The sequence below is a fragment of the Aspergillus neoniger genome, assembly GCF_003184625.1.
Source record: "Aspergillus neoniger CBS 115656 unplaced genomic scaffold BO87scaffold_38, whole genome shotgun sequence".
NCBI lineage: Eukaryota > Fungi > Ascomycota > Eurotiomycetes > Eurotiales > Aspergillaceae > Aspergillus > Aspergillus neoniger.
In genome coordinates, this window is record NW_020291166.1 from 72,542 (window position 1) to 87,323 (window position 14,782).

Genomic DNA, 14,782 nt, shown 5'->3' on the forward strand with positions numbered 1-14,782 from the left:
GGATAATATCCAGCATGGAGATACAGTCTCTCGGCCTGAGCATTTACTGCCGATAATGAAGCAGATGAGGGCCTATTCACATCTATTACGATCAAATAGACTATCATGAGCTACCTTGCAACCACAAGCGTATATCGGCCGGGCCGTCCGCGGATTACCTAGCCTTTCCTGAACTAGGAAATTTAACCCTCCAATGATGGAGGCTCCGGTGATGCAAATGACCATGTGCTTTGGCAGGGTGTCAACGCTCTTGTATCCTACCGGAGGAGGGTGTAGGTTTCGAGCAGGTAATCATCTTGAGAGCCACGATATCAAATCCCGATCTTGCTCCGACCGATCCGTCCTAGATTGGTCGCGGCTGTGGCGGAAATATTCCTTTGTGATCACGGGACACCTAATCGGTTTCAAACGAACGGTTTCCAGCTGACGACGCAAGGTGGTATGCGCCCTTGATAATCAGCAAAGTTCATAGGCTACCCCAATCATGCAAAGATAGCCGCGAAAGAGCGCTGAACTTTCTTGATAAGGGGAGATTGCAACTTTCTCAAAGTAGCGTCTGATTAGGTAGCTGAGTAACTGCAGTGCGTGCTTGGAAGATATTCAAACCATCATGGTGCATTCTGTATGCATGCACATACAATAGGCAGTTAGTGGGCTGTATTGAAATCCAAGACCCTCCCGTTTGCAGACGCCGATGCTGCTGATCAGAAAGAGGGGAAGCTGAAGGATGACCCATGCTTTAGGTTATCGCCGTCTCGCGTGCATTGATGATTCTGACCGCTTCCTCTTCCCTGGGTTTCCTTCTGAACTAGGTGACTATGGATCAGGCAATCACCACCGACTATGGCTGAAACATGGAATCCAATCAAGCTGGCGGTGTCTATCAACTTGACGATCCATAGCGGGGGATGGGTTAGTTCATGGCGCGAAAAATGACGCATCGAACGGAAGCCGGTGAAGGAGGGGAGTGGATTAGTCAAGTTAGTTGACAGCTGCCAAAGATATGAGAATGGGCTATGTATTACTTCAAATGTATGTTTACTGACTACTCTGGACTGTTTGACTGCCCACGCACGTATTATAGTAGTCACACATATCCTCATACTAGTGAAGTAGAATTTTTTCAGTTCCTCTGCTACCCAAGATTCATTCCTTGTTTGTGTTTGTAGGTCATAGAGGGAAAAGTACGAATTCAGGGTATCGCCTAGGAAGCTAACTATCTACAATCATTAGCCAGACAGAACAACATGCTGACTAGTGCTGATTCCGTACATATTTCATGTCCAGCGCTCTAACCTAATTTTATTGAGTAGGTACTGCCAGTTGGGTGCTAAATGCGGTTGAAGGTGGGGTGAGTGCTCATGTGTTCACACGTGCAGACCTCATAGAGATATTATTGGTTCATAAGAAACATTATCGCATGCCAAACTGTCAACCACTACTTACTACTATAGTACTTCCTAGATACTACCTGAATTTATTCACTGCCAGAAGGTACGATGCTCCACCTCTGCTTGCCAAACGAAGGTCCCACACTCCAAGAAGAAACGATGATAAAAAGAAAGGTTACCCGCTTGTAGCCAGCAGTGTTTCCGTGCTTGCGCATGATTAGCAATTACTTACATTCAGGCAGTCGCACTGCACATAATTCTCTATGAAAGGCATACTTATTTGCGTACTTATGCAGCGACAGGGGTACCGGACAACCATTGCTAACATCCGAAATTGAGCCTTCAAATACGTGCGGCCTAGTCATGACTTTGGTAGTTTTACACTGCTACTATAACTTGACGTAGTACCTACTAGTGACTAGTCCATGCAGACTGCTTTCTGTCCAAAAAGGCAAACTCGGCAACTGGCCGGGGGAGGGAGGGGGGGAAGAATCATACCTACTGGGCAACCAACTTCACAGGGATGATGCCAAGCAGCCACTGTGATTGGGTAATATCACTGCCTCGTGGGGCTGTTTCCAAACGGCGACCCACTCTTGACAGGCTTCCAAGCCTTCGATTGCGGTTTCCTTTCGCTCAGGATCTCGCACCCGAGAACTCCTTGCTACGATCACACAGGCTGCTGATGCAGTGTGAAGTGACCCTTGCTACCCCTTATGCTTATGTTTTACTGCACTAGACTGGAGGGTATGGTGGCCGTTTTCAGCCGTACTAACAAAGGAAGTGTGGTTATTATCACGATGTCGAGTAGTGACCGACTAGTAGCCTCCCTAAACCCCCCCCTTTACGCCAAAAGCAGGATCTAGTTGATGTAATGCAATCCTCTTAGAGCCTTGACTGAAATCAAAGCATCTGTGCACATATTACTTCGTAGATCCTTACTAATACTAATGAGGGAGCAGCACAGTAAATACGCTACAATTTGTCACTGGTCAGATTCTTAATTTACGCAAGGAACCGGGTGAAACGATGACATCATAGTACTGACGGCTAGTCGAAGACGTGCGCCAGAACAGCTTTATCGAGTCGGTCAAATAAGGGGGATAAAGGCGCAGGAGCTCAATGTTATAAGCAATTCTGAGATATACACTTGTAAATTCTTGAGGAAATTCTTAAAAAGAAAGGCTGAGCGGTGATTGAAACACAGAGTCAAATGGGAATTTCAAGGGCTGATCATGTTTCCGCCTTGCCGGTGCTACAGTATTCCGGTTTCTTTTCTCGTACAGGTATTAGTTATGGCTCGTTTGTACTGAATTATTCATACCCTGGTTGCCCTACTCATCCTACGGGAAGGGCATGTCCCATCCATAGCCCGCGATTCATATCGTCAGACCAGAGGTCCCTTGTTAGTTTTCCTCTCCTTTTACGTCCTTCTGCCAAAACCCTAAGGGACCTCGTCTAAACCTTCTAATTCTGTGGTACAATATGTCACGAAGATATTATCACTTATATTGTAGCACTGAGGAAGCCCGAAGAGCGTTTTGCAAAATATTCATGATTGATTTTATTCAGAGGAGAACTCGTTACCTGCCATCCATGTTATCTATCACGTTGGAAATGTGGTAAGGTATTCGGTTGCTGTGGCCGGCTGCAGTATTTAGACTGGGTACCCAAAGTAACTAACGTCAATGTCTGTCCTGAAGTTCAAAGAGAAGGCGGCCGAGAGAGCCGTTCCCAACTGAGTGGAACGTTGCGCCCCCTATACCGGGGTCTTGCCATGATGTGCCGTAATGATTTCCGTGGCTGGTTAATAACAGATGATGCTGGTATTACCGCTCTTTATTGAAAAATACTGCTGCTCGTTACGAGCTCTCATACACTCAAAATACAATCTATTACATAGAGCATCATCATTAGTAACAACCACAGTACCTTGAGAATTTTGACTTTGGCATAGTGAGTCTTGCCATACCTTAATCCGTCTTCGGCCTCTTTTCTATTTTTTCCCTGAAACTCTAAACTTAATAAACCTGTCGCCTGCCCCAGGACACCTGTAGAACGAGGCTGCATATCCTGTGCGGCCATCGTTGTAGGTATTGGGGGGCAGGCAAGGCTATACTAACAAGTAGTTAGCGATAGAGGGGGTAAGATGCAACTCCTTTACTTTCTGTAGGAGTGGAAACCGTCTGAGCTGAGCCTCGTCGAGCCTGTTCCTTCGATGCGTCTTCGATGCTTCAACCTTCTTCGGTCTTTCCAATCCCCGGTCGCACGGCGCATGCTGCATGGTGTCATTCGGCCAACGCCTCGGTCTTGATCCCAACAATGCCGCTATCCGGCTCTGCTATGGATAATCCTTCCTATCAGCCAGCCAACCAGCCAGATAACGTGCTGTGGCTTGCTGATAGTCGAATGATTCCTTCCAATTGACTATACAGCACGCACGGGCAAAGGCCCTCCCTCTACTGCCAATTCCATTCAGTATCGATTATGAAGCCTCGTGACTGTCGATAGTTTGGTTTCTTTTTCTCTTTCTCCTCCGTCCTTCTCTCCTCAAATCTCAGCCACCGATCGTATCAGCACCGCATTGGGATATAGTTCTTTTCTGGCTGCCTTGATGCACCAGGTCTGAGTCCCGTCGCTTAAGCATACCAGCAGCGGGTACACTCCTGCGTCTGGGGAGAAAGTTAGAAACATCGCTTGTGACATAGGCTACCAATGCAACTTTTTTTAGTCGGACCGGACCCCAATCATTTCTGAGACATTCTGACTTGGCACCCTCGATTCGAATGAATGGGGATCTTGCCCGGTAATCTGCGTGCCGTACAAAATACCCGGGTCAAGTGGGTTGAGGCAACAATTATTCTTGCGTAGTGCTAAAGAAGACCCTAGTCCAGGTCCCTGGCCCCAAATTGAGGCTGCTACTACTAATGGCATCGGCCGATTCGGCCCACTGCAGTGGCAATACGACTTCTCAACCAACAGACTTGTTCGACCGGAAATCTGAATTCAATGGCTTGGAGGACTACTACTAAACGGGCTTAGCCCCAACTGCTAACTTCTACTAGGTACTTTACTATCTGTTGTGTCAATTCATCGCGATAATCCAGATATTGGGACCAGGGACGATGTATCAAAATATCATTGCGGTCATCTGAATGGTCTTGCTCGACTGAGTCGATTGTGTCTTTGATACTGCCGCGACCTCACAGTTTGCACTTGACGACCATGGCTGTTCAATCATGGAATCACACTGTTACTCCTCTATACCTCCCAAATACACGCGGGACAGCATGGCCTTCGTGTATGAACCGCATCAAGTATTGCAGAGGGTCGCTTTGCATAGTTACTGAACAATGAAGACGTTCCTGTTCTGTTTCGCATTCGTGTGCGATATACAGAGGCATATCTTACAATTCCAGGCACCCCCGCAACAAGGCCCTAGAGAAATTCCAGGAGGGAGCATTCCATATGAAATACTGATTGCTTTGTAGTGATATTATGGATGCATGCAGATGCCTGATCGCCGTCACTGGAAACCAGACGCTTAAGAAATGAAAAAAAGGCGTCCCACCTAATCCCTGACTCACCTTAAACTCCTCGGTGAGCCCAATGCTTCGGTGAAGTTGAATCTGTTTTCTTTTCTGGGGGGTAACGACTCTAAAGTACTGCTCTTGCTTGCCATTCAGACTCCCCCTTTGACTCTCGCATCCTGCTTTCCAACACGACATAGCGATCATGAGCACTGTTAGTGAAAGCCAATGCCCTCGGCACATCAGCTAAGGGAAGCGAACCCTAGCAGACCGAACAAGTAGGTCGAGCAGGAAATTGCACATGGAGTCCGCTTTCTGAATTGAAAAGAACTGACAGTAGAATCAAAATGACTTGTCTCGAAGTTCGGAGGTCTCGTAAGCACAATATGTGTTGACTGACGAAACAATTCGTCTTGCTCACTTTTTGTAAATCGGACCTTTCATGGGGTCGTTCATACATGTTACTTGGATACGTTTGCCTACAACAACTAATGCGGTTTTGTTCGGGACCAACCTGATCTTGACTAAGAACTAAGCACCGAAGAGACTCAACGGAAATATTCTCCTCCGCTCCAAGCACCCACTGGATTCTCACATCATCCACCTGATTGACCTCAAGACGCTCCACCGACAGTATATTTCATGGATTGCAAAGACGCTGTCAAGGTTCGTAATGTTCCGGTTGCCCCTCCTTAGTTGCGAAACCTATCCCAGACGGACAAGGCCGGCGAGCCCCACCCATAACATTGATGTCTTTTGATGTCTCTCCCATACAAGTACTCATTGGCAGAATAGTCATAAATATATCGCAATCTTCAACAGCGAGCAGCCTTCATGATCCTGAATTGAACTTCGGTATGGCACTGATGACGTTATGTCAAGGGCAAGCACTCGCCTCGGAATCGTGACCCACTCAGGGTTCACTAACTAGTTAGTGAATTAGTTTCAGTTATTAAGGGTTATTGAAAGCATCTCATTGACTCACAGCACACAACCATCGTTGATTCCTGGCCCTAAGCTGGATCATCGGCTAAAAATAAAACTAGAGACAGCTATTCCGTGTTCCCACTATCCACCAATTTTCCATTGGACCAGTCGTCTGTATATGGGTTTCTCGAATCCTTCGAGAACCGGGCCAGACGATACAAGCCTACAGAGAACCGTGACGGAGGCGAAACTGAGCTGCGGGTCTGCCTTTTCCGTGGAGATACAAAATACAGGCCAGATACACGATTAGTACGGTCTCTTGCAAAGCCGGTTGTTTCCGCTTCGCAGATTCTCACTCCAATCCAGCTTACCGTGGTCAAACTCTCAAGCGAACGACCCCAGACAGGCCCTAGGTGGGACGATTCCCGATCCAGCATATGCTGCCACTCCAATAAGAACAAAACTCACCCGGCGTCGCCGGCCGCCCTTGCCGTTATCAGATTGGGCTCCGGTTTGCCCTGTGCTACTACTGCAGCCATCGGTGCGTACCACAAAGACACTCCCTGTCACTGGATGCTGCGTATGCAGGTAGCCTGACCTTCCTGCGCCGGTGAATGCATAGCCTTCAAGTGCTACTTTAGCGTAAGGAACTGCCTCGCGACACGTGTCACTCCCATTTATGTCTATAATTTCCCTTTGAGCGCAAGCCGTTGTTTGCTAGAGCTACGGGGTTTGATTGGGGGCAGTAAGCCGAAGTGCTTGCGTGGCGTATCAAATAGAGACGTTTTCTGCCTTGCTATGTCCGTTCTCGCTTTGTATCACGGCAGTTTGACTCCAATTTACATTGGGATTTTGTGCCTCTTTGACAAGTGTCGCGCCACTTGTGAAGGCGTATTTTTTATTTGTGTCCCTTTCACGCTCAACGGCAATGCTTCCCGGGACCGGTTTGATTGCAAGGCTGTTCATTTGCCGCGAATCTCCACTTGAATTAACGATACGTTATACGGATTCACAGGGCCTCAATCTATACGAAACTTGAATATGGAAGCATATATATGCCGCTTCTTGAGAGATAGCCAATGTGAAAAAGGGCTGGATATCACCAGCTAAGATGATGCCAGAAACTCTATATCTCACGTTGAGGCGCACCTACAAGGCTACGAGCAACAGAATAACGCCCGCTAGAACCACGCAACAATCAGTCGCGCTGATCGAAAATGTGTGAGGCATACGCTATCAGTAGGCCTGGTAACACAAGCCACTGGCAACCAATTCTGTCGCAAATCAGATCGGCGAGAAATAGTAGCAAAATCAACTGGCTAATCGCCTGATGGTGATACAGACACTTGACACCCATAGAGGGCCATGGAACATGCCATGGGGTGTGAGCACGAATCGAACGAGGTTCATGAAAAGTGCTTGGTGGGATCATTGCTTATTGCAGGCCTTATAGACGACATCGGTCTATCCGGCGCGAAAGTTAGTTCATGACGATGGACACGAAATGTTTTCGTAGATAGCGGAATCACACGGCTCATCGGAGGACCCCCATGACCCAAACCTATCCTAAACCGAGTCAACAATCTGACGCCATACGGCTTATTGTTGTCCGTATCTCCTTGTCGGATTATTTCAATGGACTAATCGGATGGAAAGAGTTTCGAGTCTTGACACGTCAGAGACCCGTGTCGGAAGTGCTCGGTCTCGGGAGGACGGCCGTGCGCTGGATCTTGAATCTCGTTTATATGCCGTGTTTTAATTTGAGGCTCTAGGCACCATGTGGAGCTTGTATGCGTCGAGCGACTGAGAGACCTGATTTGAGATAGCGGATGGAGCGCACTTGCAGCATGTGTGCTGTGTGCTGTGTGCAATTTCCTGGTTTTCGGACAAGATATAGTTAGCCTGAGCGGTAGTCGGAACTGGTCATTGGTTCAGTCACGGCGGCGAAGGGCCAATAGACAGTTTTTGTATCGATGGGTAAACCCTCATCTCTTCGAATCAGAAGGCATATTGTTTCAAGCTGTTACTCATAGCTTCAAGATGGTCAATAGTGGGCGTAGACTGGCAACAAGTCAAGAACGGCGCCTTGGGCAACCACGAGTGCAGCAAAAGTCACCTGCTCTTTCCCCAACTAACTGAACTCGCCAACTCATTCCATCCCACTTGCACTCCCCCTCCTTCTTCCCAACTTCCACCTCCATCCATCAATCACATTCAACAAGATAGACGGACAGCCACTTAGTCACATAGATCTACATCCTCAAGTCCGTGTACAATAGACACCTGACCAAGATCGACTATGGACCTTTCGAAAGCGGTCGATCGTGCCTTCACTCAATCCCTCCCTAAGATCGAGGCAAGTACATACCCCATGCAAACACGTTTCAATCGAATAGAACGACTCTCCAGCACTAGGGAAGAAACAGAATCAAGGTTGATCACTAATGTGTGTTGTCCCACAGCTCCATGCCCACCTCAGCGGCAGTATCAGCCGCCAATGTCTCCATGAGATCTGGCTCAAGAAGAAGGCCCAGGACCCTGACTTCAACATAGAAGATCCATGGACAACCATGCCGCCTGGGAAGGTTGATTATTCCCTGCAAACGTGGGTAGTCCCTCCACTCTCATACATGCATTGAAGACGCTCCCCACCAACCTTTAATTTCCAGATTTTTCCAGTCCTTCAACAAATCAATCTACAATCTGGTCAATGATCTTGCCAGCCTCACCTACGCCACCCATTCCGTGCTAACCGACTTCCAAAACGACGGCGTAACTTACCTTGAACTCCGCACCATTCCCCGTGCATCCCCCTCCTCCTTCACCCGGGAGGAATACCTTACTACCGTTCTTGATGCAATCTCGGATTTTCAGACCAACCAATCCCCCACTTCCCCAAAGATGTCTGTATATCTGATTCTAGCTTTGGACAGGGGCCATCACACTACTGCTGAGGCCCTGGAAATTGTAGACTTGGCACTAGCCCACCGCGCCCGCGGCATCGTGGGCATCGATGTCTGCGGCAACCCAACCAAGGGTGATGTTTCAGTGCTGCGGGAGGCGTTTGCGAAAGCCAAAGCTAACAAACTAGGCGTGACCGTGCATTTCGCCGAAATGAGGGAGGCGGCAACTCCTGGAGAATTGGAGACACTCTTGGAGTTTCAGCCGGACCGGCTGGGCCATGTGATTCATGTGCCTGAAGAGCTGAAACGGGAGATTGCAAGGAGGCAGTTGGGACTTGAATTGTGCATGTCGTGTAATGTGCACGCAAAAATGTTTGATGGCGGCTTTTTGGATCATCATTTCGGGTATTGGAGACATCAGAATTGCCCGATTGTGCTTTGCGTGAGTCTCTGCTACTATCATTTTTCCTTATCGCCCTCATTCTCTTACACGAACCGCCAACTGACACTGGTGCAGACCGACGATGTAGGGTTTTTCTGCAGTCCCGTATCGAATGAGTATTTGTTAGCTGCAGAGCACTTTCAGCTCACGCGGACCGATGTGCTGGGCATCTGCAGAAAATCCTACGATGCGATCTTCGGAGGCGAAAAGGAGAAAGACCGTCTTACACGCCTACTATCTGACTTCGAGGCACATTACAGCACATAGCCGCTGATCGAAATTATTAATCTTCATTCATGTACACAAAGCTTCCCTGGAAAAGGGAGTATACCAGCAAGAAACAATATACAGATATAAGCAAGTCCACCCTCATCATCAGCTCTGCCATCTGAACTTGCCTTCCTTTAGCGTCTTGACCACTCCCAGGGGCATAGACTCCCTATTCACAGCTGCTAAATTTCCGTAAGTCTTTACCATCTCTTCCTGATACAACTCTGCCGTCCACTGCCAATATGCTGACATGCTATACCACAAATCCGAGATCGCGTTGCGACCATTAGTATCCTTGGTAACGCTCGCGTCCAGAGACATCTGGTTTCGGTGCAGTTCTGGCGTCAGGTTGATGCTGATCTCCTTGGGCACACGGATCAACTCCGTGTATGCCTCCAAAAGTGGACGGCTATAAGTTTCTGAGTACCGGGTGTATTCCTCCAGCGTCATGTCAGCCACGTCATCGTCCAGTTCAGTTCCCAGAGAAGTAGATTGCTCAGCAGAAGTCCCTTCGTCAAATCGCCGCTTGCAATCATGGTACTCGACTTCATATTGCATGAAGGCCTTATGCAGCCGACCCTTAGGCGTTGCTTTGATGTTCTCGCGCATAGCGAGGAAAGGAATATAAGGATTCAGGAGCTCCAGCCCACCGAATTCTACAGGAAAGTAGAAAAACCCTTCTGGGAGGTCCTTAACACCAAATCGTTCTGCGATCACTTGGCGCAGGTGATCGGTCACCCCGCTGGAGGTTCCGGGAAATAAAGTTCGTTCAATACGACTCAGTGTGGATATGGCCATATCTATATGGCTTCTCCCAAAGCACATGGCTGGTTTCGCAAAGTTGTTAGCGAAGAACCGTCCAAAGTAACTGTTCCATGCCTGGACCCATGAGAAGACGCTCTTGCAGGATGAGAGCTGGCGCTGTAGCTCCGCAATGTGGCTGTCAACCTGTTCTTGATCAATGACAAAACGACCTTCTGAAGGATCCAGCTTCAGGAATCCCCAACGAATATCTCCTTCAGGCAGAGGGTCTGACGGTTCCTTTTCCTGAGAGTCAGTTGGCTGCCCATGATGGTCTGCCGCACCTTTGCCCTTCAGGCGCACTGTTCCCGTTTTTTCCTCGTTTATCTTTAAGCCCATGACCTTGGTAAATTCTTCCATTGTGGTCCAGGCTTTGACACAAGTCTCTTCGTGACCCCAGAACCAAAAGTCATCATGCAGCCGATATAGATAAGCCCCGTCTGTGCTTTGGTTAACCGCAAAGTCCATGCAGAACAAGACGGCCTCCCCAAAACAAGTGGAAAGCGCATGGCTCATGGGTATCCCTCGGCTCCGAGTTCGCTTGGAGGCACCTGATCCGTCTTGTGCAAAAGTTACCGGAGTTCTTAGGAACTTGTGGAAAATGTCCAGCCAGATTCGTGGGACACCGAAGTACCTCAATACCACCAGTATGGTGGTGTGCGAGAGAGAGGGTCCAAACCATTTGAAATCAGATCTAATAGCGGTGAATTGGCCGTGCAACGAGGTGTATAGGAGTGATTCAGTGATCAGAAGATGTAGCAGTGAGTGCTTCGTTCCCAGTGGGTTCTTTTTTGCGTTATCAGGCTCCGCATCCTCGCCATATGGGTCCATATTCGCGTCCACCGAGGAAGGTAGGAGGCTCATGAAGTAGTCTTGTTTGTACGTTTCCTTTCGGCGATCGTTTACACTCGTTGTACCAAGGCGTTTGGCATTCGTCCCCGTGAATCGAGAACGGCGCGACATTTCGCGCCTTGGGATTCGTTCACGAAGAAACTTCCAAGCTGGTGTGCCAAGAAACGAGTTGAAAGCAAATCGAAATGTCACTGACCAGTTCATCCCCAGGTATTCGAACATGAGGCTATCCAGCAGATCTTCGTCCATGTATACCCGGTATTTGCCATTCAGCTGGCGACGCATCTCCACTGGGATACCCTCTGCAGGCCAGCTCCAGTTGTCAAGAGAAGCAAGGCGCATATTGAGAACATCTACCACCTCCTGGGCGACTGCCGGGTTGCGCATGAACTCCTTCAGAACAGCCATTTTTTCCTTGGTGAGCAAATCGGACTTCAGCAATGAGTCCGATACCCACTTGAGGTCGCTGACCTCGAGCCAAGATTTCTTCGAGGCAAAATCAGTTCCAAAGGTCCTGACTGCGTCCCGCAGTTGCTTCAATGCTTGCTGTGAGGGTGTTGTTGCTTTAAATAGACCGTCAAGGTATGCTTTAATGGCAATTCCATCTACATCTGCCTCTGTGAAGACCAGAGACTCCCATGTGGCTCGCTGTTCGTGCATTTCTGACCGACCAACATTCTCGAAAGCCATTCCTTGCGACCCGTCCTCGTCCGATGCCGAGCTAGAAGCAGCCACCTCTTCGAAGTCACGCAGCCATTCCGTGACTAGCTCGCTATAGAAGTCGGCATGCTTATGCCTTAGCTCGAGGTAGCTAAGCTCCTGTTCGAGCTGGGAAATCCAACTTTTCAGGCTGCGGTCTGAGACAGAAGGATCATACTTGCTTTGCAGAAGAAAGCGACGAATATTAGCGTGAATAGCGCGCTCAGTCTGATCTTCAACGGCAGATTCTTCATCCGATGAACCGTCCGTATCTAGGTCCTCCTGGTCAAGTGCATCATTAGGGAATCCCTTGAGCCTGGTCACCCCTTCCAGGAGGACCTGGGCCTTTGATCGTAGACTGGGAGCATCCTCGGCAGCTTGTACAATCTCTGCTCTTCGCTTCTCGAAAAGCGTTCGTTGTTTGGAGAGTTCATTGATTTTGGTTGCAGTGATGGATCCCAGTGTTTGAGGAAGTGCCCCGCCAGACAACATTTCTTTCGAAAGCGCGGTGGTGAGGGTGCTTTAAGAGGGCCGAGGAGGGGATAATCCAAACTTGGTGATGAGGACGTAGCAGCAGCCGAATGGTAGGTCAACAATAGAGACCAGTACAGGAGGAGTAAAATCCTTTGAGAATTTCAAGTTTCTGTCAGATAATTGGGAGCAGAATCTTGTTAGGGAGATAAAATATGGGATCGATCGACTGAGGATGATCGGCACGGAGCAAGAGCGATATGCTTCATATAAATAGCCACATGTGGGACCCCGTGACTCAGGCAGAAATCTCGACGGCGAAGCTTTCGAGGCGATTGTAACGAATTAAAATGGCCATTAGAGAGCTCAGTCCGATAGAATGCCATAATGGGATCATTGTCGGTTCCAAAAAGGGACCCCGACGTTCCAAAAAGGGATCCCGACGCGCCGACCGAGTCATCATCGGCCGCCATTCACGGCGCTGTGGATAATCGTCTGAGTTCCAGCCAACAGTCGTCATACTGCATTTCCAGCCAGCTCTTTCCTCGCAGACTGCCCATGCTTCTGATCTGCCATTGTAGAATGAGTCCCATCATCGCTTTAGCCATTATGATCAGTGCCAGGTCCTTCCCAACGCAGCCTCGCGGACCCTTGCTAAAGGCTATGAACTTTGTTTCCATCTGCCGCCTGTATTCAGCATCTCCAGTCCATCGCTCTGGCCTCCACTCATCGACGTCGTCACCCCAGATCTCGCGCGACCGACTCAGGACATAGGTATTCGCAGACACTGTAGTACCGACCGGTAGCGGTGTTAACAGGCTGGGAATGACTCCTTCAGCACCCGACATGATCACGCGAGGAAATGCCGTTGGAAAGACTCCCTGGAAACGCATCGTCTCTTTCATCACAGCCTGCAATTCGATGGGGATTGTGGCAGTCGTTATACTCTGACTAGAGACTGCTGCCTTCCTGCGAATTTTCTCCTGCCAAACCTGTCCTTCTTCCGACCCCAGATGGTATACTATAGCCGTGAGAGCGGCCGCCATGCTCCCGGGGCCTGCGAAGACCATATTCATAGCTTCAGCTAAAACCTCAGATTGTCTCATACGATTTACATCGTCAACGGGGACTTCGAGCCAGCTTTTCACAATTCCAGGCTTTGGAGATTGAATGACATGTTGAGGATCCCGCATGATTGCCCTGTGAACGGCCGCCGCGAGCCCAGCCATTCCAGTCTGTGCACCATCTTTATTGTAGAAAAGGCTGCGAGGCAAGGAATTGATGATCCAGCTATTCATAACCCATCCGTACATTGGCCAAAGAGAGTAACTCCATGCTGTCTTGGTTATCTTGCGAAGCTGCGAGCATATGGCACCGGCGGCAGCACTATCAGTATATGGGTTCGATGCTATAGCCGAGCCAAACAGAATTTCCAGCATTGTGTCCAAGGTGAACCGAGTTACCAATGGAGCCACATTTGCAGTTGAAATTCCTTCTCCTATCGGGTGTCGGGACGCCTCCAGTCGCGCCAATAGGACGGCTACATGTTCTTCGATAACAGGCTCATACCTTCCTACCTTTGAACTCGAGAGAGCCGGTCCTAAAACCTTCCTTTTTTTCTGGCGGTGAATATTATCCGACTTTGTTGAGAATATACTCGCCTCACGCTGGCTGGGACTTCGTCCAAATGCATAGAAATCACCCTTTTCGACGGACTTATTGAATCCATAGATAGCTTCAAAGTCTTCCAAACTCGAGAAAGAGAGCCAGTTTGGGGCAACTCGAACAACAGGGCCATATTTTTGATGAAGTTGCTGTTCCGCAAGATGGAGTTGGCCGCTCATGAACGTGAAGAACCGCCTTTTACTCACAACTAGTCAGCTCAAAGACTTCCGTAATACGCAAAGGAAATGACTGGGTGAAGACGTACCAGAGGTTCGTGAAGCGGGCCCAAAATGGGCCTGGGTAGGGTGCCAGAGGATGGAAGTAGCATAAGTAAACCATCCGACTAACGAGAGTGAGCACTGTAAGTTGGGCTATAATGACAACCAGTGAGGCCATTGTGAGGTATCATGACCGTCCTGGTTTGGACCAGCGACACGATGATTGTTTGGCAATAGTGTGGATTTTACTGAGCAGTAGACACCGGGTAGATAGGAGTAGAAGACAAGTAAGGCAGGACCAGAAGAGCTAGAGACCCCGCCACGTCACGCGATCGGTGTGATGCACCCTAGATCCCGCAGTGCAGTCGACGCTAGCATAAACATCAATAATATCAGTCTGGCTGATGACGACAACAAGATTCTGGTGTTGAATCGCTCACTCTCTACAAGTTTGGCCTGGGCTCCAGGCACTGCAGGTCAGCTTGTCGATCCGCTAACCAGTATGGGCAAGTCTGGGGAACACCGACAGGCGACACTCAGGAGGCGGACAGTGTCACGATATTGTTCACATACTGTAAGTCGTTCGATACGCACGTAAGGCCATCATTTCTTG

General features: G+C 48.9%; 5 protein-coding genes across 5 annotated transcripts; 2 read left to right on the forward strand and 3 right to left on the reverse strand.

Annotated features, from left to right (window-relative positions):
- Positions 1 to 196: 196 nt before the first annotated feature.
- BO87DRAFT_400520 (uncharacterized protein) lies at positions 197 to 2,130 on the forward strand (the record flags this gene model as incomplete). Its single annotated transcript, XM_025625530.1, has 4 exons — positions 197 to 287; positions 744 to 876; positions 1,085 to 1,165; positions 1,869 to 2,130. The coding sequence occupies 4 exons, from the start codon at positions 197 to 199 to the stop codon at positions 2,128 to 2,130; spliced, it is 567 nt and encodes a 188-aa protein (XP_025475753.1).
- Positions 2,131 to 6,232: 4,102 nt separating this feature from the next.
- Positions 6,233 to 6,520, reverse strand: BO87DRAFT_317655 (uncharacterized protein; the record flags this gene model as incomplete). Its single annotated transcript, XM_025619776.1, has 1 exon — positions 6,233 to 6,520. A coding segment is annotated over one exon (288 nt), but the record flags the coding sequence as incomplete, so codon positions are not given.
- A 1,444-nt stretch (positions 6,521 to 7,964) lies between these two features.
- Positions 7,965 to 9,646, forward strand: BO87DRAFT_156798 (putative adenosine deaminase). Its single transcript, XM_025618220.1, has 4 exons — positions 7,965 to 8,204; positions 8,311 to 8,453; positions 8,518 to 9,193; positions 9,269 to 9,646. The coding sequence occupies exons 1-4, from the start codon at positions 8,148 to 8,150 to the stop codon at positions 9,458 to 9,460; spliced, it is 1,068 nt and encodes a 355-aa protein (XP_025475755.1). The 5' UTR covers positions 7,965 to 8,147; the 3' UTR covers positions 9,461 to 9,646.
- On the reverse strand, positions 9,445 to 12,307 carry BO87DRAFT_445244 (uncharacterized protein; the record flags this gene model as incomplete). The annotated part of the gene is made up of 1 exon (XM_025628158.1): positions 9,445 to 12,307. The coding sequence occupies one exon, from the start codon at positions 12,305 to 12,307 to the stop codon at positions 9,569 to 9,571; it is 2,739 nt and encodes a 912-aa protein (XP_025475756.1). The 3' UTR covers positions 9,445 to 9,568.
- A 452-nt stretch (positions 12,308 to 12,759) lies between these two features.
- Positions 12,760 to 14,347, reverse strand: BO87DRAFT_390238 (putative cytochrome P450 pisatin demethylase; the record flags this gene model as incomplete). The annotated part of the gene is made up of 2 exons (XM_025624922.1): positions 12,760 to 14,146; positions 14,217 to 14,347. 2 exons carry the CDS (start codon positions 14,345 to 14,347, stop codon positions 12,760 to 12,762), a joined length of 1,518 nt encoding a protein of 505 aa, XP_025475757.1.
- Between the last annotated feature and the right edge of the window lie 435 nt (positions 14,348 to 14,782).